The 16632-nt window shown below is 40.9% G+C and overlaps 1 protein-coding gene across 1 annotated transcript in view; it reads right to left on the bottom strand.

Annotated features, from left to right (window-relative positions):
• Nucleotides 1-16632, bottom strand: part of LOC137378231 (calcium-responsive transactivator-like) — a 68277-nt gene that overhangs the window by 42514 nt on the left and 9131 nt on the right. The window contains exon 3 of the mRNA XM_068048454.1: nt 5621-5705. Coding sequence (XP_067904555.1) covers nt 5621-5705 — 85 coding nt within the window. The remainder of the gene's footprint in view (nt 1-5620; nt 5706-16632) is intronic.

Here is a 16632-nt window from a genome sequence, read left to right on the forward strand (position 1 = left end):
AAGTTACACCTTGTTAATGAGATGTTACTGGATTTTTAAACAGTGTACTAAGTTAACAATTACTGCTGGTCAATCTCTCTAGCCATGAAAAAACCCATTTTATATTTGTGGAATGTCAATTTTCTCCAGTGCATGCTAAAATCCATAGATTATTCTAATTTAAAAAAAAAGTTTATTATATTGCAGTTCTACCTTAATCCTCTGTGTGTGTCTCAATTTTTATTTTGCTTTCCATAAAATTATAAAAAGTGAACGTTAAAACCTGCTTGTTACTTCCTGGTTTGCTTTCTGTGAGCATTCTTCAATGTGATTGGCTGCTTAGCTGCTTGATGATATCACTGTTGCTGGATGTTAGAAATTCTACAACTGTCAGCAGAATTAGATTAATGCCAGTAAATGTGAAATTGACATCAGAGATCACTTGATCTTTGTGGGCAGCTTTCTTCAAGGTCAGTGGCAAGCACTGTTACTTCATTCACAGCTACAAAATCTGGACCAATAGCTTTTAAACTATTGGGCTGAAATGTTCTCTGTGGTAGACCCTACAGAAAATAGGTTGAAGTGGTCTCAACCCAGATGGCTCCGAGTGCTTGCAACACAACATAAAATGGTCTAGAATTTGTCATAAATTGCTAGTTTCATTCAGAGCAGCCAAATGAATGGCTGGTGTAGGAAGTGGAATCATCCGAAATTTCCTTTAAAACAACGGACCAGAGGAATTTGATAACCTGTCTCTAGCCTATCCTGTACATGTTTCGGCAAAAACAAACTGAATTCTAGATAGAAAGAAAAAGTTGTTCTTCTTCATGAACGCAAAAACAAACTTTAAACGTTAAAATGTGTCGGTCATGGCTCAGTGGTAGCACTTTTGCCTCTGTATCAGACGGTAGTGGCCATAAGCCCCAGTCCAGAGATTTAAGCACAAAATCTATGTTATCACTTCTTCAGTGCTACATAGTTGGAGGTACAGGCTTTCAGATGAGATGTTAAACCGAGGCCCCATCTACCCTTCCAGGTGGATGTAAAATTTCCCACAGCACTATTTGAGGAAGAGGGGAGTTCTCCAAATGTCCTGTCCAACATTTATCCCTCAACCACCACCTAAAAACAGACGGTTTGGCCATTTATTTTGTTGCTGTTTGTTGGGGCTAGTTGTTTGCTGTGTTTCCTATATTACTACATTTCATTGGCTATAAAGCACTTTGGGGCATTCTAAGGTCATGAAAGTGCTATATAAATGCAAGTTATTTCTTTAATCACTTTCTGTACTTTTGTTTTTAAAAAGTGATCTTGAATTTTAAACAAAAGCATTCAATTAACTTCTATCCACAGAAAACCAATTTTTACTGGCTGCAAATTTGAATTTATTGTAATTCTTTTTATTCATTTCATGGGATTCCCCTTGAGAAGGTGCTGCCTTCTTAAACCACTGCAGACCATCTGGTGCGGGTATACCCACAGTGCTGTTCAGGAGGGAAGTCCAGGATTTTGATCCAGAGACAGTGAAGTGTTACGGACAGAATTGTGAGAGAACTGAAACGCCAGTTCCATTCCCTTTACTCTCCATAATCAGCGTGTTTTTGATGAGGAAGATGTGTGCGTTTCATAAACCCGGAGTGTGTGGACAATTTGCAAAACCAGCAGCTAGGTTTTCGTGGGTTTAAATAAAGAGGATTATTTTTATTCATGTGTTCACCCCGAAAATCTAACGCTACTTTACTCACCACACACACTCACACACACAACACACAGACACACACACACTCTCGAGAAAGAAAGCTGTTAAAGAGGATAGTGCACTTTTATCAATTACAAAGCAGTAGTTTGTAATATTTTGACTCGTCCTGGGGGAAAGGCATGCGTTGTGGGCCTGGTGAAGAAGGCGTTTTTCACTCCTGAAGAGTAGTTAGGTGGATTCGATATCCAGAGTCAAATATCAAAGTTGTTGCAGTATTCTCTTGAAAAGGTGGATTTTTCAGCACGTCACGACATTAGTTGCCTGTAGTCTTCGCACTAGGAGGTTGGTTTTCTGTACTAGTGGACTTGAAAAGGAACAAGCTTGGAGACCGTAGAATGTTGTAGTCTCCAGTTTTAAGGCATAGGTTTTCTGCCTTTGTTGCTGTCTCTCCAGCTGTGGTTTGCAGACTGCTCAATTTCACACTGGTGCTTGGAGTAATAAGATTTGTTATTTGTGATGAGTTTCGGTCAGGTGGCCACCTGATCAATAGTTCTATTGTCCACTCAGAATGATTTCAAGGTCGAAGCCATTGCTACACAATGCGGGATGGATGGTAGCCACTCCCACCTACTTATGATTTCACTGTTTTCTTACAGTTCTCTTTGTTAAATTTCGAGCTCAGAGACAGTGGCCAGGATTTTATGCTGGGCGGACGGGAGCCGGCCACCAACTGAAAAGTCGGTGGCGAACCTGCTTCCGCCTCCCCTGGGGATCCGACCCGTATTTTGTGGGTCCCAGACTTTGATTGGTGTGAGGCAGGACTTCCACCCGCTTGAGGCAGGAAGTCCCACCTAATAAAGCTGCTGGCCAGGAGCGCCACCAGGATCGGTGGCCACTGCTGGGACTACAGCCCAGCTCAAAGGAAAGATGCCAGGGAGCCTGGAAGGCAGGTAAGTTTTGGTTGCCTCGCCGGAGGTAATTGAACGGGCCCTGGTGAGGCAAGGGTGGTCGATTGTGGGGGGGAAGGGGGAAGGGGGGGGGGAAGAGGGGGCGTGTTGGGTGTTGGGGGGGGTTGGGTAGCCGGGGTGGCCCTCCATTGGGCACAGGCTGGCCAATCATGAGGGGCCCCCCAGGATGTTCGAGAGCCGCCTGCGTTTCTCCTTGGGTCTCAGCCGCCAGCTTGCCATGCGCAAAATCCAAATGGAGGCAGGCGAAGGCCCTTAGGTGGTCGGTAAGTGGCCACTTAAGGGCCTTGATTGACCTCGGGCGGGCGGGCCCTTTTTCTCCACTCCTGCCGTGCGTAAAGTGGTGGCAGAGGCAGGAATGGGTCGGGAAGGCCTCCGGGAGCCTCCCGCTCCATTTTATGCTACCCCCCCACACCATCCCACTCTTTGGGATGGCATAAAATTTAGCCTAGTAAGTCTAGGAGTCCATAGATATTGAGTTTTGGATCAGACCACAAACAATAGGAGGTGCGAATTCCACAAATGGTTTCATCTTGGTATGTCCATCCAAGGGAGGCACTCCACTCATGGTCATTCAATTAGGGGCGGTACAGTGGCTCAGTGGTTAGCACCGCAGCCTCACAGCTCCAGGGACCCGGGTTCGATTCTGGGTACTGCCTGTGTGGAGTTTGCAAGTTCTCCCTATGACCGCACGGGTTTTGCACCGGGTGCTCCGGTTTCCTCCTACCGCCAAAGACTTGCAGGTGTTAGGTAAATTGGCTGTTGTAAATTGCCCCTAGTGTAGGTAGGTGTTAGGGAATATGGGATTACAGTAGGGTGGTTGTTGGTCGGCACAGACTCGGTGGGCCGAAGGGCCTGTTTCAGTGCTGTATCTCAAAATAAAATAAAATTTTAAAAAAATAAAATAAAAATAGGAACGTTCCAGATGTATGAGATACTTCAGTCTGGGCCAAAATTGCAAAAGTCACCTGAGCCTCAGCAACCATCTTACTGTAGCCTTTTAATGTCCATTGTGATTCATTTAAAAAAAGGAAAATTCAGTTTCAGAAGCTTCTATGCTGAATACAGTCCATGTTTAAAGTTATGAATAGGACATGCTTTTATTAGGCATGACAGAAGGAACAGCAATATATTTCCGAATCAGGATGGTGTGTGGCTTGGAGGGGAACTTGCAGATGGTGATGTTCCCTCATGTCTGCTGCCCTTGTCCTTTTAGGTAGAAGAGGTCATGGGTTTGGAAGGTGCTGTCGAAGGAGATGTGGTGAGTTGCTGCGGTGCATCTTGTAGACGGTACATGCTCTGCCACTCTTCATCAGTGGTGAAATGAGTGAATGTTGAAGGTGGTGGATGGGCTTCTTTGTCCTGGATGGTGTCAAGCCTCTTGAGTGTTGTTGGAGCTGCAACCATCCAGGCAAGTGGACAGTATTCCATCACACTCCTGACTTGTGCCTTGTAGATGGGGGACAAGCTTTGGGGAGTCAGGAGGTGAATTACTCACCATAGAATTCCCAGCCTCTGACCTGCTCTTGTAGCCACAGTATTTATGTGGCTGTTCCAGTTAAGTTTCTGGTCAAAGATAACCCCAAGGATGTTGATTGTGGTGGATTCAGTAATGGTAATATTGTTGAATGTCAAGGGGAGATGGTTAGATTCTCTCTTGTTGGAGATAGTCATTCCCTAGCACTTGTGTCGTGTGAATGTTACTTGCTAGTTATCAACCCGAGCCTGGATGTTGTCCAGGTCTTGCTGCATATGGGCATGGACTGCTTCAGTATCTGAGGAGATGCAAATGGTACTGAACTTTGTGCAGTCATCAGCAAACATCCCCACTTCTGACCTCTGACATCTGGTTAGACGATTATAACCACATTTGTTCATTCAAAATCTGTGCATATTATTAAACCCAAAGTAAGCCCTTTTAAATCAGTGCTGGATAAATACTTTACCAGTTTAATTAGACTTCTGCTAATTCTGGAACTTCAAATCAATCTAATGTGAGGATTGTAAAGAGTCTACTCAAAATGCAAAAAAAGATGGGTTACAAAGGTTGTCCAACAATGTTACTAACAGACAAATTGTTATTTAATATAGGTTTCAGCTAATCTCATATCATTTTTGATCTGCAAATCCTTGATATAATTAAGATATTGCCCCAGAATTATTACAAGAATCCTTTCACAAACGTAATAAATCCACAGCTCAATGGAATTGTAGAAAGAGACTTAGCAACAGATCAGCACCGGGGTAGGATAATCATTGAAAAGTGATTTTGCCATTTGTCAAGTAATCAAGAGTTGTACATTTAGCAAAAGTGGTAAATGAAACTCCAGACACGCAACACAAGGTTGTGGGTTCAAGTCCCAATGGCAGGACTTGAGCACAAAAATCAAGGCTAACACTCTAGTGCAGTACTGCACTGTTGGAGATATCGTCTTTCAGTTGAGACATTAAACCAAGGCCCTGACTGCCCTCTCAGGTGGATGTAAAAGATCCCATGGCATTATTTTGAAAAAGAGGGGAGTTACTCCCCGGTGTCCTGGCCAATATTTATTCCTCAATTAACATACAAAAACAGATTATCTGGTCATTTTCACATTGCCGTTTGTGGGAACTCGCTGTGCACAAACTGGCGGCCACGGTTCCTGCATTACAACAGTGACTACACTTCAAAAGTACATCATTGACCGGAAGGCACTTTGGAACATCCGGTAGTCATGAAAGGTGCTATACAAATGCAAGTCTTTTTGTTTCGTTTTCTCTTTGCTAGTTACTACCCAAATATACCATTGTACACTATAATTCCCATAAATATGTATATGTCAGATCTGTAGTTATATGTGGAGGGGAGAGTGAATTAAATAATTAAATGCTAACAGACATAAAATTGATCTAGAAATCTCATTCATAATTGTAGCTTTGTTTTGCCTCTCTCAACATACTACAATCCTGGTTTTGCAGCCACTGGTGTATTACTTACAGCAGGTAGCAACGACTGCATGTTTTGGTTGGAATCTGCTATTGTTGCCAGGTAAACCAAATTTCTGTGCAGCATTTGTTGATATCTAAGAAATGGAAGAACACAGGTAAAGGTTTTTAAATTCATGGAGGAATGCATTGAATGTAAATCTTTGCAATAATGATAAGAATGATAATGATAATGGTAATGATAAACTGACATGTCTTTTCATTGCTTGGGTCTGGCCCTAACATACAGAAGTGTATCTGAAAGAAATCTCTTTTCAGGCTGTCTCCTAATGCAGGATCAATTTGACTTATTCATTTATTGTTTAAATAGACATTTGAAGTGATTTTCAGCCCTCCTCCCAGTTAGTTTTTAAATGTGGCTGTAACTGGCAGAACCATATAAACCACTTATGTGAATGCATTATTAAGTAACGATTTTTTCTACTACATATTTTATTTCATTCAATGGACCTACGCTTGAGGGAATTATTTGGTAATAAATAGAATAAAACAAATGGATCAGCTACGGTGAATTAGGGAAATGGTTTGATTTTCAATTTGACCAAAACAGATTAAAGTTAAAAGTTGAAAATATCAAATAAGGCCAAGTGATGAACTACTCTATGATCATGTGCAGAATTAATCACCAATTCCAATTCCAACCCTCCTCTCCCCCTCCCTCAACTTCCACTAAATTGGCCTCTCGGTATAAAATAGAGAGAGGGTTAAGTGACTGGTATAAAGAGCTAGCAGTGAACAGTGATACAAAGACCCCTGTCCTCTGACACCAGATAGATACGTAGACATGGTCATAATACTAAGATGGCAAGTGCTGCCACTGGAATTTGCACATCTTTATACAATTTAGATATATTCAGACAACACAAGACATCCAATATTTTATATTTTAAGCAAAGTTGAGGTTGACAGGCCAACATATAAAGGACAAGTAAAATGACTTAGTGTTGGCAAGTCCAAATTTTGCTTCACAAGAATATTTAGTTTTGATATAGTTAATTAAGAAGCAGACTCCTGCTTAATGTTAAGTCTAGTTTCTCCTCCCCTATGCTAAAGTGATGTCCTTAAATTTTTGACACTAAACTTGTTACAGTAAATCGAACAAAATGATTGCAGCAGTTTCTTTCCAGGGATCTGTGTTCTATGTATTGATATTAGATTAACTTGGTGACTTCTCTTTTCATGTAAAGCATTACATTCATCAGTTCTCACGGTCTAGACGACAGCCAAGGCTGGGATGATGTTCTAAAACAGATACACCTGCTCGACAGGATGTCCTTTGTACATAGCAGCATGTCCCAGGAGAAAATAAGTCTTGAGCTGTGCCAAAATGAGCAGCAGTGATAACAGCAGATGGCAGAGCAACAGTGAAAATCCTGCTTAGTGTGACTACATACAAGGTTGCCCAATGACAACCATCACTAGGCTGGGAAGACAGCATTTCCATGACCCTCTTACTTGGGCAAAATTTGAGCCATAAACAGAAATGGCATGACAAGGTGGAATACAAGGACTAACCAGAAGCCAAAGACTTGACACCATAGTCACAAACCAGGCTTTGAAAATAAAACAATTAAAAATCAATTCATGGATGAGTATGTTATTTAAGAATGGCTGAGAGTAGAGAATTGCTCCCAAAATTCAGAGTAAATGAAAAGATATTGTGAATGGGATCCTCAAACAACAGTTGTGAGAAGGCAAGGTCACAAATTCAATTATCAATTCTACAATTTCATTCTTACTAATTATTGTACTTTTGTGTATAATTTTTATTAACTTTTTTTTACAATGAGTAGATAAAAATGAAGTACCTCATAAAATCTATATATAATATCATAGTAAAAACTTAATAGCTTAGGTTATGAAAACAGTAAGGATGTGTGGTAACTTTTCAGATTTGGTTCTGCCATCAGCACTCACTGTATTTTTATAATATACATCACGATTCTTCATTTGACTTTACAACAGTTTTAATGTAGTTTGACGGTCTTACAGTCTCCACTCTGTAGACCCAGTAAAAACACATACAGTAAAAACATTTAAGAACTTAGTTGAAACAAAGGGCTAGTTACACATAATTACACAGTGTGTTGAAACCTAGGGGAGTTGGGTAGAAAGGGGAACAGCAAAGATGCTAGTAGACTCAGTGTCCTGGCACGTACCAGATAAAGGTGTCGCTATGGACACGAGATATGATTAGACTCACAGTAGACAATGGAAAACTGTAAAGAAATGAACCAGGTTCTCACTGAGCCAAATAAGGAATTATCATTATGTCATTATACCAGACCTCTATGAGTAAGTAAGAGGAGAGGGTCTTGGAAACAAGATTTAACCCCTGACTGAAACTAGGGAAGGCACGAGAATCCTGGGGAAGAACACTCAAGAAGATACCCCGAGCCAAGGGCTCAGAGAACAGAAGAGCAGCCGTAAGTCCGAGACTGATCACCTCATGCCTTGACGGGTAGTATACTGTGCAAGTAGTAAGAGCTTGTACTTTGATGATTCTTGATACTGTACAAGTTAGTGAGAGCTTGTACTTGGTGATTTAGTGTGTGAATAAAATATTGATATACCAATCAGCTTCTGTGGATTCTTTAAGAGTAAGTGCAGATTAGACACAACATAATTGGCGCCTGAACAGGGACTCGGTTGTAGTGCTATTTCAAGTTATTTTGAATAGTCTCACCGAGTTCGAACTTCCGTGGATTCTTTAAGAGTAAGCAAGATTAGGCACAACAACTCAAATCTCTGACAGCCAGGAGCCTAGAACAAAATGATTCCTACAGGTTATATCATGCAACTATCAATGACTAGGAGGTATGTGACAGATCTACCACCTAGATTTCAGCCACCCTTTCAACATAAGGCACTTCATTTTACAAGCTAGCTATGTATGAATATACAAACACCTCATCTATTACAAGTGTCCATGCCCATTGCAGTGCACCTTGAAATTTGAGACTAGAGCCTCTGAAAATGTATAATTCCTTTTAAATATATAGTTACTAGCCTACAGTTAGAGTTAGCACTAGGCATATTAAAAGATGAAGTTCAGGGGCATAATCCTGCCCTCCCCAATAATACAGAGCAAGATAATAGACCAGTAGTATTTTATTTGATGTATCGAATGACTTTGCAGCACAGAAACTTCTTTGGGGGAGGCAGTGGCGTAGTGGTAATGGACTAGCAATGCAGAGGCCCAGGCTACTGCTCTGGAGTTCGCATCCCACCATGGCAGATGGTGAAATTCAATTAATAAATCTGGAATTTAAAAAAACTGGCCAATGGTGACCATGAAACCATCTCCTCCTTGCCCCTCCCTTAGGCTGGGTTACTCCAGTAACATCACTAATAAGAAGCATCCCAGAGCATTCTTACAGGAAAGCTTTAAAATGGCTTGAGAGCTACTATGAACCTAGCTGATTTTGCTATGTAGATTTCCCAACCAAGTACAGTTTCCTGGATCTGCTGGCCTGACAGCAGGTCCTGCTTGCTCCCTGCTGTTCCTTTTCAGACCACTCTAGAAGACATGGGAAGTGCTCCATCGGCAATGTTATCTGACTTGAGGGTCTCCACGGCAGTAAGAAAATTTTACATTTTTACTAAAATGTGAACAAAATCTATTGAATCTATCATAATAATCTAATACAATAATGAAAATGTACTTTGAACAAGAGTAGTTCCCCAGACTTTCTTTCCCCTTTAGTCATTTAGGCCTGATAATGGTATATGCAACAATGCACATCATCTTAATGCTTAAGGAATTACTCCCCAACTGAAGGTTGACTCTCGTTTCTGGCGTACAGTAGTCAGCGAAAAACAGAAAATTGGATCATCAGAGTGGCGGGGTAAGACAGAATAAAAACTAAAACACTAATATCAGCCGACATCAAAAGCAGGAGAGAAGGAGCAACCAGGAGACGGATAAAGAACAGAAAAAAAAATAAATCAAGCATAAATATATTCAAGTTGGCAAATATAACAGGAGCCAAGTAAAAAAAGGGAGTGACCTAATTGAAGTGTTTAAGATGATTAAAGAATTTGATTGGATCAATAGAAACAATTTCCTCTGGCAGGAGTTCACAACAAGGGGCACAACCTTAAAATTAGAGCTAGGTTATTCAAGGTTATGTCAGAAGGCATTTCTTCACACAAAGAGTAGTAGAAATCTGGAACTCCCTCCCTATAAAGATGTTGAGGTTGGGGGTCAATTAAAAATCTCAAAATTGAGGTGGGTAGAATTTTCTTAGGCAAAGGTTAATTAACCAAAGCAGATTTTAGATGTAGATTAGCCATGATCTAATTAAATTTGTGTTTATTGAATTTTAAACACCTAATAATACCAGATATTACATTCAGTGAATAAAGAATAAGGAAGTGTGTCACCTGATCCAATATGCCTTCAGGTTCTAGATCATTAAACTGACAATTCTATTTGCTGCTGTTATGAAACTGCTTCTTTTTAAAAAAATTTGAGGATTTATATTTTAGAATCATGGATATACGTTTATTTGGGAAAACTGAAAAGACTCCATGGATGTTTTTACATGGGTCACGGAGAGGTCTTGTTTGAAAACAACCTTTACTGGAAGTCACATGCCTTAAGCTCAATAAACTACAGAAACTTTGGTGACTTGGCGAAGATCATTACAAGAGAAGTGACATGTCAAGATTTATGATGGTCAGGAGATCGCTTTTGGGATATTGTCTTGACTTTCTTTTGTGGACTGTTTTGAGTTAGTTGGAGATCAACTTGCCAAGAGAGAAGCACCCGGCTTGCCTCCTTCCTCCTGTCTCTGTAAAACGCTGTGTATTGAGTGTGTGGAAGCTAAAACCCCTGATGTCGCGTTTCTGCTGAGGAGCTCCTGGAAAGCCTACAAGATTAACTCTCTACGCCGTCTGAAAAGAACTGCTCTAGAAAAGATCCCAGTGACCCATCTCCCATCTATGTGTTCTCGGATGCCAGACTGTATGCCATTTTGGAACACAACATATCTCATCTGTTTTCTTCAAGAATTAACAAATACTTGGCCAAAGTATTTTTTTTGTCTGCTTTTTGTAAAAGAGCTCTGCAGAAAATTTCTTTTGTTTTCTCTTTAACCAGTGTGTGTGTGTGTGTGGTATTTAAAAAGGGAACTTTCATATTGCAATCTGTGTGTTCATGCTTTGCGTCTTTAATGGACAAGTCTTGTTTTATAATAAACTAATAATTTTGTAGCTTATTTAAGAAATCTGATTGGTGTATTTTATTTTATTCTTGGATAAAGAGTAGAGTATATGATTGACCATATCGGTAACTGGGTAAACATTTAAATATATGTTGTGACCTGTGGAGAAGTGGAACTAGAAAAAAAGACAGTGCACTCCTCCTGCCTCGGTCATAACACATAATTGGGGGCGCCATGCAGGATAACCCAAAGCTGACGACGTGCAATTGTAAGTGGGGTAATAATCATTGAAAAGGGAAAAGGAAAACATTGGGTTTCTTGTGCATTACAGTAAAGTTTACACAACTAGTAAGTCTTTGTCAGTTGCTACAACCTTTCTGGGGAAGGAGGATTTAGCCCTGAGTGATTTAACAAAATTAGCCAAGGCTAGGCTAAAGGAATTGGCAGAAACGTTGGCATTAGAGTTAAAACCAGGAGCTAAGAAAGCAGACATAATTGAAGAAATAGCACAGTATTTGAAATTGGAAGAAAAAGGCGATCCAGATAGTAGTTCAGTTGAATTAGCTAGGATTCAGTTGCAATTGGAAATGAAAAAACTTGAGCTTGAACAGGAAAAAGAAATAAAGAAACCCAAACTACAATTTCAAAGGGAGCAAGCAGAGTGGCAGGAAAGAGAAAGAACGGAATTCAAATTTAAAAAGCTGGAACTAAGACAAAGGGGTGGCCTTGACTCCAGTGAAAATTTTGGTGAGGAAAGAACTGACCCCAGCCCAGGACCCAGTAGAGAGCTGTTTAAATTTGTGCAAGCTCTCCCGAAGTTCGAGGAAAGGGAAGTAGGGGCATTTTCCATTTATTTTGAAAAGATAGCCAGACAGATGAAGTGGCCGAAGGAAAGCTGGACACTGTTCATGCAAAGCAGGTGATGGGCAGAGCTCATGAAGTTTATGCTGTGCTTTCTCAGGAGGCTTCTGCAGTGGCAAAAAAGGCTATTCTCGCTGCTTATGAGTTAGTCCCTGAAGCTTACAGGCAGAAATTTCGGAACCTCCAGAGACAGGCTGCGCAGAATGATATAGCATTTGAGAGGGTAAAGCAAATTAATTTTGATTGTTGGATGCAGGCACTAAAGGTAGAGGCCACATATGAGAACCTTAGGGAAATAATTCTCCTGGAAGAATTTAGAAATTCATTCCCTCCATTAATAAGAACCCATGTAGAGAACCAGAAGGTTTCAACGGCCAGACAGGCAGCTGAGGTCGCTGATGATTACGAGCTTGTTTATATATCAAAACCCTGACTCCATCATCCCCACAAACCAGAGAAGGATAGAAGGTGGGAGGGTCAAAGGAAGGCAAGTAGCAGGGCACAAGAACAGACAGCTGGGAATGCCCCAGGACCGCCTCCTCAGGTCAGAAAGGATGATGCTGAGGTGCAAGTGAGGTTCAAAAGCCTAAGTGTTTCCATTGCCACAAGGTGGAACACCTTTGTGCAGAATTCTGGAAATTGCAGTGTAAACCCAGGGGACTTATTGGGGTACAAGGCTGATGCAGAAAAAGGGACCCTGAACGAGAGTACAGCAGATCAGGCTGTAGCTCTGACTACAGCTGCAAGACCAAGTACAAAAACCACAGTGAATGCAGGGGACGGGAGCAAGATACCTGAGAGTTGTAGGGAGTTCTTGTCAAATGGAAAAGTAACTTCTTATCCCTCAAGTGAGGCAGGTAAACCTATAGTTATACTTAGGGATACAAGGGCCACCCAAACTCTTTTGCTGGGGAAAGGCATAACTGTTCCATCAGAGAGTGCACTGAATGCCAAGGTTTTACTGAAGGTTATCGGCGGGGAGTATACCCATACCTTTGTAGTGGGTGCACCTGGAGACCTAATATCTGGAATGGTAACTGTAAGAGTTGTCCATAGTTTGTCTGTAGATGGAGTTGACCTACTCCTAAGGAATGATGTGGCTGGAGCGAAGGTAGTAGTTTCTCCAGTAGTCACGGAAAAACCAAGTGAAGCTAAAGAGACAGAGCAGTTGCAGAAAAAGGTTCCTGGAATTTTTCCCTCATGTATAGTGATTAGAGCAATGGTTCAGAGGTATAATTGGCACCACAGAAAGATAGCCGAATATCTGAAACTTTCTTTGAGGAATTGGATAATCCAAAGGAAATGTTTAATAAGAATTCTCTGATTGTGGGAAAACCACAACCTGCCATAAAACCAGCACCTCTAATTCCCATACCAGTTTTTGGGGAACCATTTAGTAGGGTGTTGGTAGACTATGTAGGACCTTTACCAAAAATCAAAAGTGGGACACCAATATATACTCACGATCATGGATAAGGCTACAGAGGCCATTCCCTTGAGAACTATTTCTGCTAAGGTAGTGGTAGAGAAGTTAACCCAGTTCTTCACGAGATATGGATTACCGATTGAGATTTAGTCGCATCAAGGTTCCAATTTTATGTCTAAAACTTTTCAGGAAATGATGGGCAATTTGGGTAAAACACAGTTAAAGTCCTTAGCATACCACCCACTGACACAAGGGGCTTTAAAAAGGTACCATCAGACCCTCAAAACAATGATCAGGGCATACTGTCATGAATATCCGCACAACTGGGATAAAGGGATGGAATTTCTTTTGTTTGTCGCTAGGGGTTCACCTAATGAGTCTACCGATTTTAGTCCTTTTGAGGTAGTTTATGGACAGGAGATAAGAGGTCCTCTAATACTAATCAAAGAAAAGTTTTTAGAACAGAGGGACAAATCTTCGATGTTAGATTATGTATCCGTGTTCCAGGAGCAGCTCACGAGAGACTGCAAAGTCTCTCAGTAACACCTGAAAGCTTCCCAAACAACCATGAAGAAATAGGCAGACAAACATGCCAAGACCTGAACATTTCAACCAGGAAATGAGGTGCTAGTATTACTGCCTTTACAGGGTGAACTGCTGAAAGCATGGTTCAGTAGTCCGTATAAAGTGGTGAAAAGAATTAGTAAAGTAAATTATTTGATTGACACCCCAGATCGCTGGAAAAAGAATTTGCTGTGTCATATCAATATGTTGAAACAATATCTTCGCTGGGAGGAGGATAAACAAGTACAGGTATGTCAGGTAGTAAGAATAGGGAAGGATGAAAGGGATAGTGAGGATGAGGCAGAAGGAGGCTTGGGCAATTCTCAAATTGAACCTCCTACTATCCGGTTAGCTAATACTGAATTGTTAGGGAGATTAGACACTATGCTTTCATACTTATATGGAGAACAATGAGAAGACCTAACAAGGCTACTCACAGCATTTAAAAGGAGTCTGTAGGGACAAACCAGGATGTACAACCTTAGCCAAGCAAGATGTGGATGTAGGGGAATCCTTTCCTATAAAATAGCATCCTTATCACTTGTCCAGAGAAACAGACCCAGGTAAAAGCAGAAATCCAATACATGTTGGAAAACCACCTAAATGAACCCAGTCAAAGCAGCTGGAGTTCCCCAGTCATGTTACTGTCTAAACCTGATGGTTCAGCTAGATTCTGCATAGACTACAGAAAGGTTAATGCAGTAACAAAGGCAGACTCCTACCCAATTCCTCCTTTGGAAGACTGTATTGACAGAGTGGGCAGTGCCACGTTCCTTACAAAAATAGATTTGTTAAAGGGATACTGGCAGGTTCCTTTGACACCCTGTGCTAAAGAAATATTGGCCTTTGTCACACCAGAAGGTCTCCAATGCTGAGTGATGCCATTTGGGCTAAAAAGTGCCGCAGCCACTTTTCAGAGACTAATGAACCAAGTGGTAGCCAGTGTTCCTAAGTGTGTGGTTTACCTTGACAATGTGCTGGTATACAGTGATACTTGGAACGACCACTTGGAACAACTAGAAGCTCTGTTTAGAAAATTACAATCAGCTGATTTAGTGATAAACTGTGCCAAAAGTGAATTTGCAAAAGCGAGGGTAACCTACCTTGGGCATATTGTAGGGCAAGGACAAGTGTTGCCAAGAGCAGCAAAAGTACAAGCATTGATGGAGTTCCCTACCCCTACGACTAAATGAGAAATCATGAGTGTTTCAGGACGTGTGGTTTCTACCACAAGTTTGTACCAGATTGTAGTATTATAGCTGCTCCACTGACAGATTTGCTTCAAAAATAGAAAACCAGGGTAGTGTGGTCAAGGGAGTACCAAGCATCTTTTGAGAGTCGGAAAGCCATTTTGATTAATGAACCAGTGTTGGCTGCCCCAAATGTCACTAAGCCCTTCAAGGTAGCAACTGATGCTAGTGACCTGGGGGTAGGTGCAGACCTGTTACAAGACGATGAATCGGGCATAGAAAGGCCAGTGGGATACTTTTCCAAAAAGCTAAATTGACACCAAAAGAGATACTCAACAGTGGAAAAAGAAACCCTGGGCTTATTACTAGCTCTTGAGCATTTTGAAGTCTATGTCTGCCACGACTACAGAGAGGCACTGGTATATACTGATCATAACCCCTAGCCTTTGTGGAAAAATTCAAAAACCAGAATGCCAGACTGTTGGGATGGAGTTTACTAGTGCAACCTTATCACTTAAAGATTATCCACATTGCAGGGCAACATAATGTAATTGTGGATGCTTTGTCTTGCATTTAACTTTACTTTGAGTTATCGGAGTGCAAAGATGGCACAAAGCAGAACTGTATTAGTTACAGGTAAAGAGTGATTAAGAATGAGTGTGTAAATGTTTTAATATTTTTTCATCTTCTGTTTTTCCATTCTTTGTAATAAAATGCATTTTAAAATGGCATTTCATCCCTCTAAGGATGGAGGTGTTATGAAAGTGCTTCTTTTTTAAAAATATTTTTTGAGAATTCATATTTTAGTATCATGGACATTGGTTTATTTGGGAAAACTGAAAATACTCCATGGATGTTTTTTTACATTGGTCACTGAGAGGTCTTGTTTGAAAACAACCTTTACTGGAAGTCACATACCTCAAGCCCAATAAACTACAGAAACCTTGGTGACTTGGGGAAGATCTTTACAAAAGAAGTGACATGTCAAGATTTATGATGGTCAAGAGATCGCTTTTGGGATATTGTCTTGACTTTCTGATTGGGTTGTGGACTGTTTTGAGTTAGTTGGAAATCAACCTGCCAAGAGAGAAGCACCCAGCTTGCCTCCTTCCTCCTGTCTCTGTAAAATGCTGTGTATCAAGTGTGTTGGAGCTAAAACCCCTGATGCCACGTTTCTCCTGAGGAGCTCCTGGAAAGCCTGCAAGATTAACTCTCAACGCTGTCTGAAAAGAACTGCTCCAGAAAAGATCCCAGTGACCCGTCTACATATTCTCGGATGCTAGACTGTATGCCATTTTGGGACACAACATATCACATTCATTTTCTTCAAGAATTAACAAGTATTTGGCCAAAGAATTCTCTTGTGTCTGTTTTTTTGTAAAAGAGCTCTGCAGAGAAAATGCCTTTTTTTCCTCTTTAACCAGTGTGTGTGTGGGTGTGTTTGAGGGGCATTTAAAACGTGAACTTTCATATTTCAATCAGTTTGTTAATGCTTTGCTTCTTTACTGGACAAGAGTTGTTTTATAATAAACTGATAATTTTGTTGTTGATTAAAGAAACCTGGTTGGTGTATTTCCTTCTGGGATAGAGTAGAGTATATGATTGACCATATTGGTAACTGGGCAAACATTTAAATATATGTTGTGACTTGTGGAGAAGCTGAACTAGAAAAGACAGTGCACTCCTCCCACCTCGGTCATAACACTGCACATCACAAGCATTTTTGGCATCAGTAAGAAAGCTCCTGCAAAGACAGGAAAAACCTTCCAAACCCGCGACCTCTACCAACTAGAAG

The sequence above is a fragment of the Heterodontus francisci genome, chromosome 16 (genome assembly GCF_036365525.1).
Source record: "Heterodontus francisci isolate sHetFra1 chromosome 16, sHetFra1.hap1, whole genome shotgun sequence".
NCBI lineage: Eukaryota > Metazoa > Chordata > Chondrichthyes > Heterodontiformes > Heterodontidae > Heterodontus > Heterodontus francisci.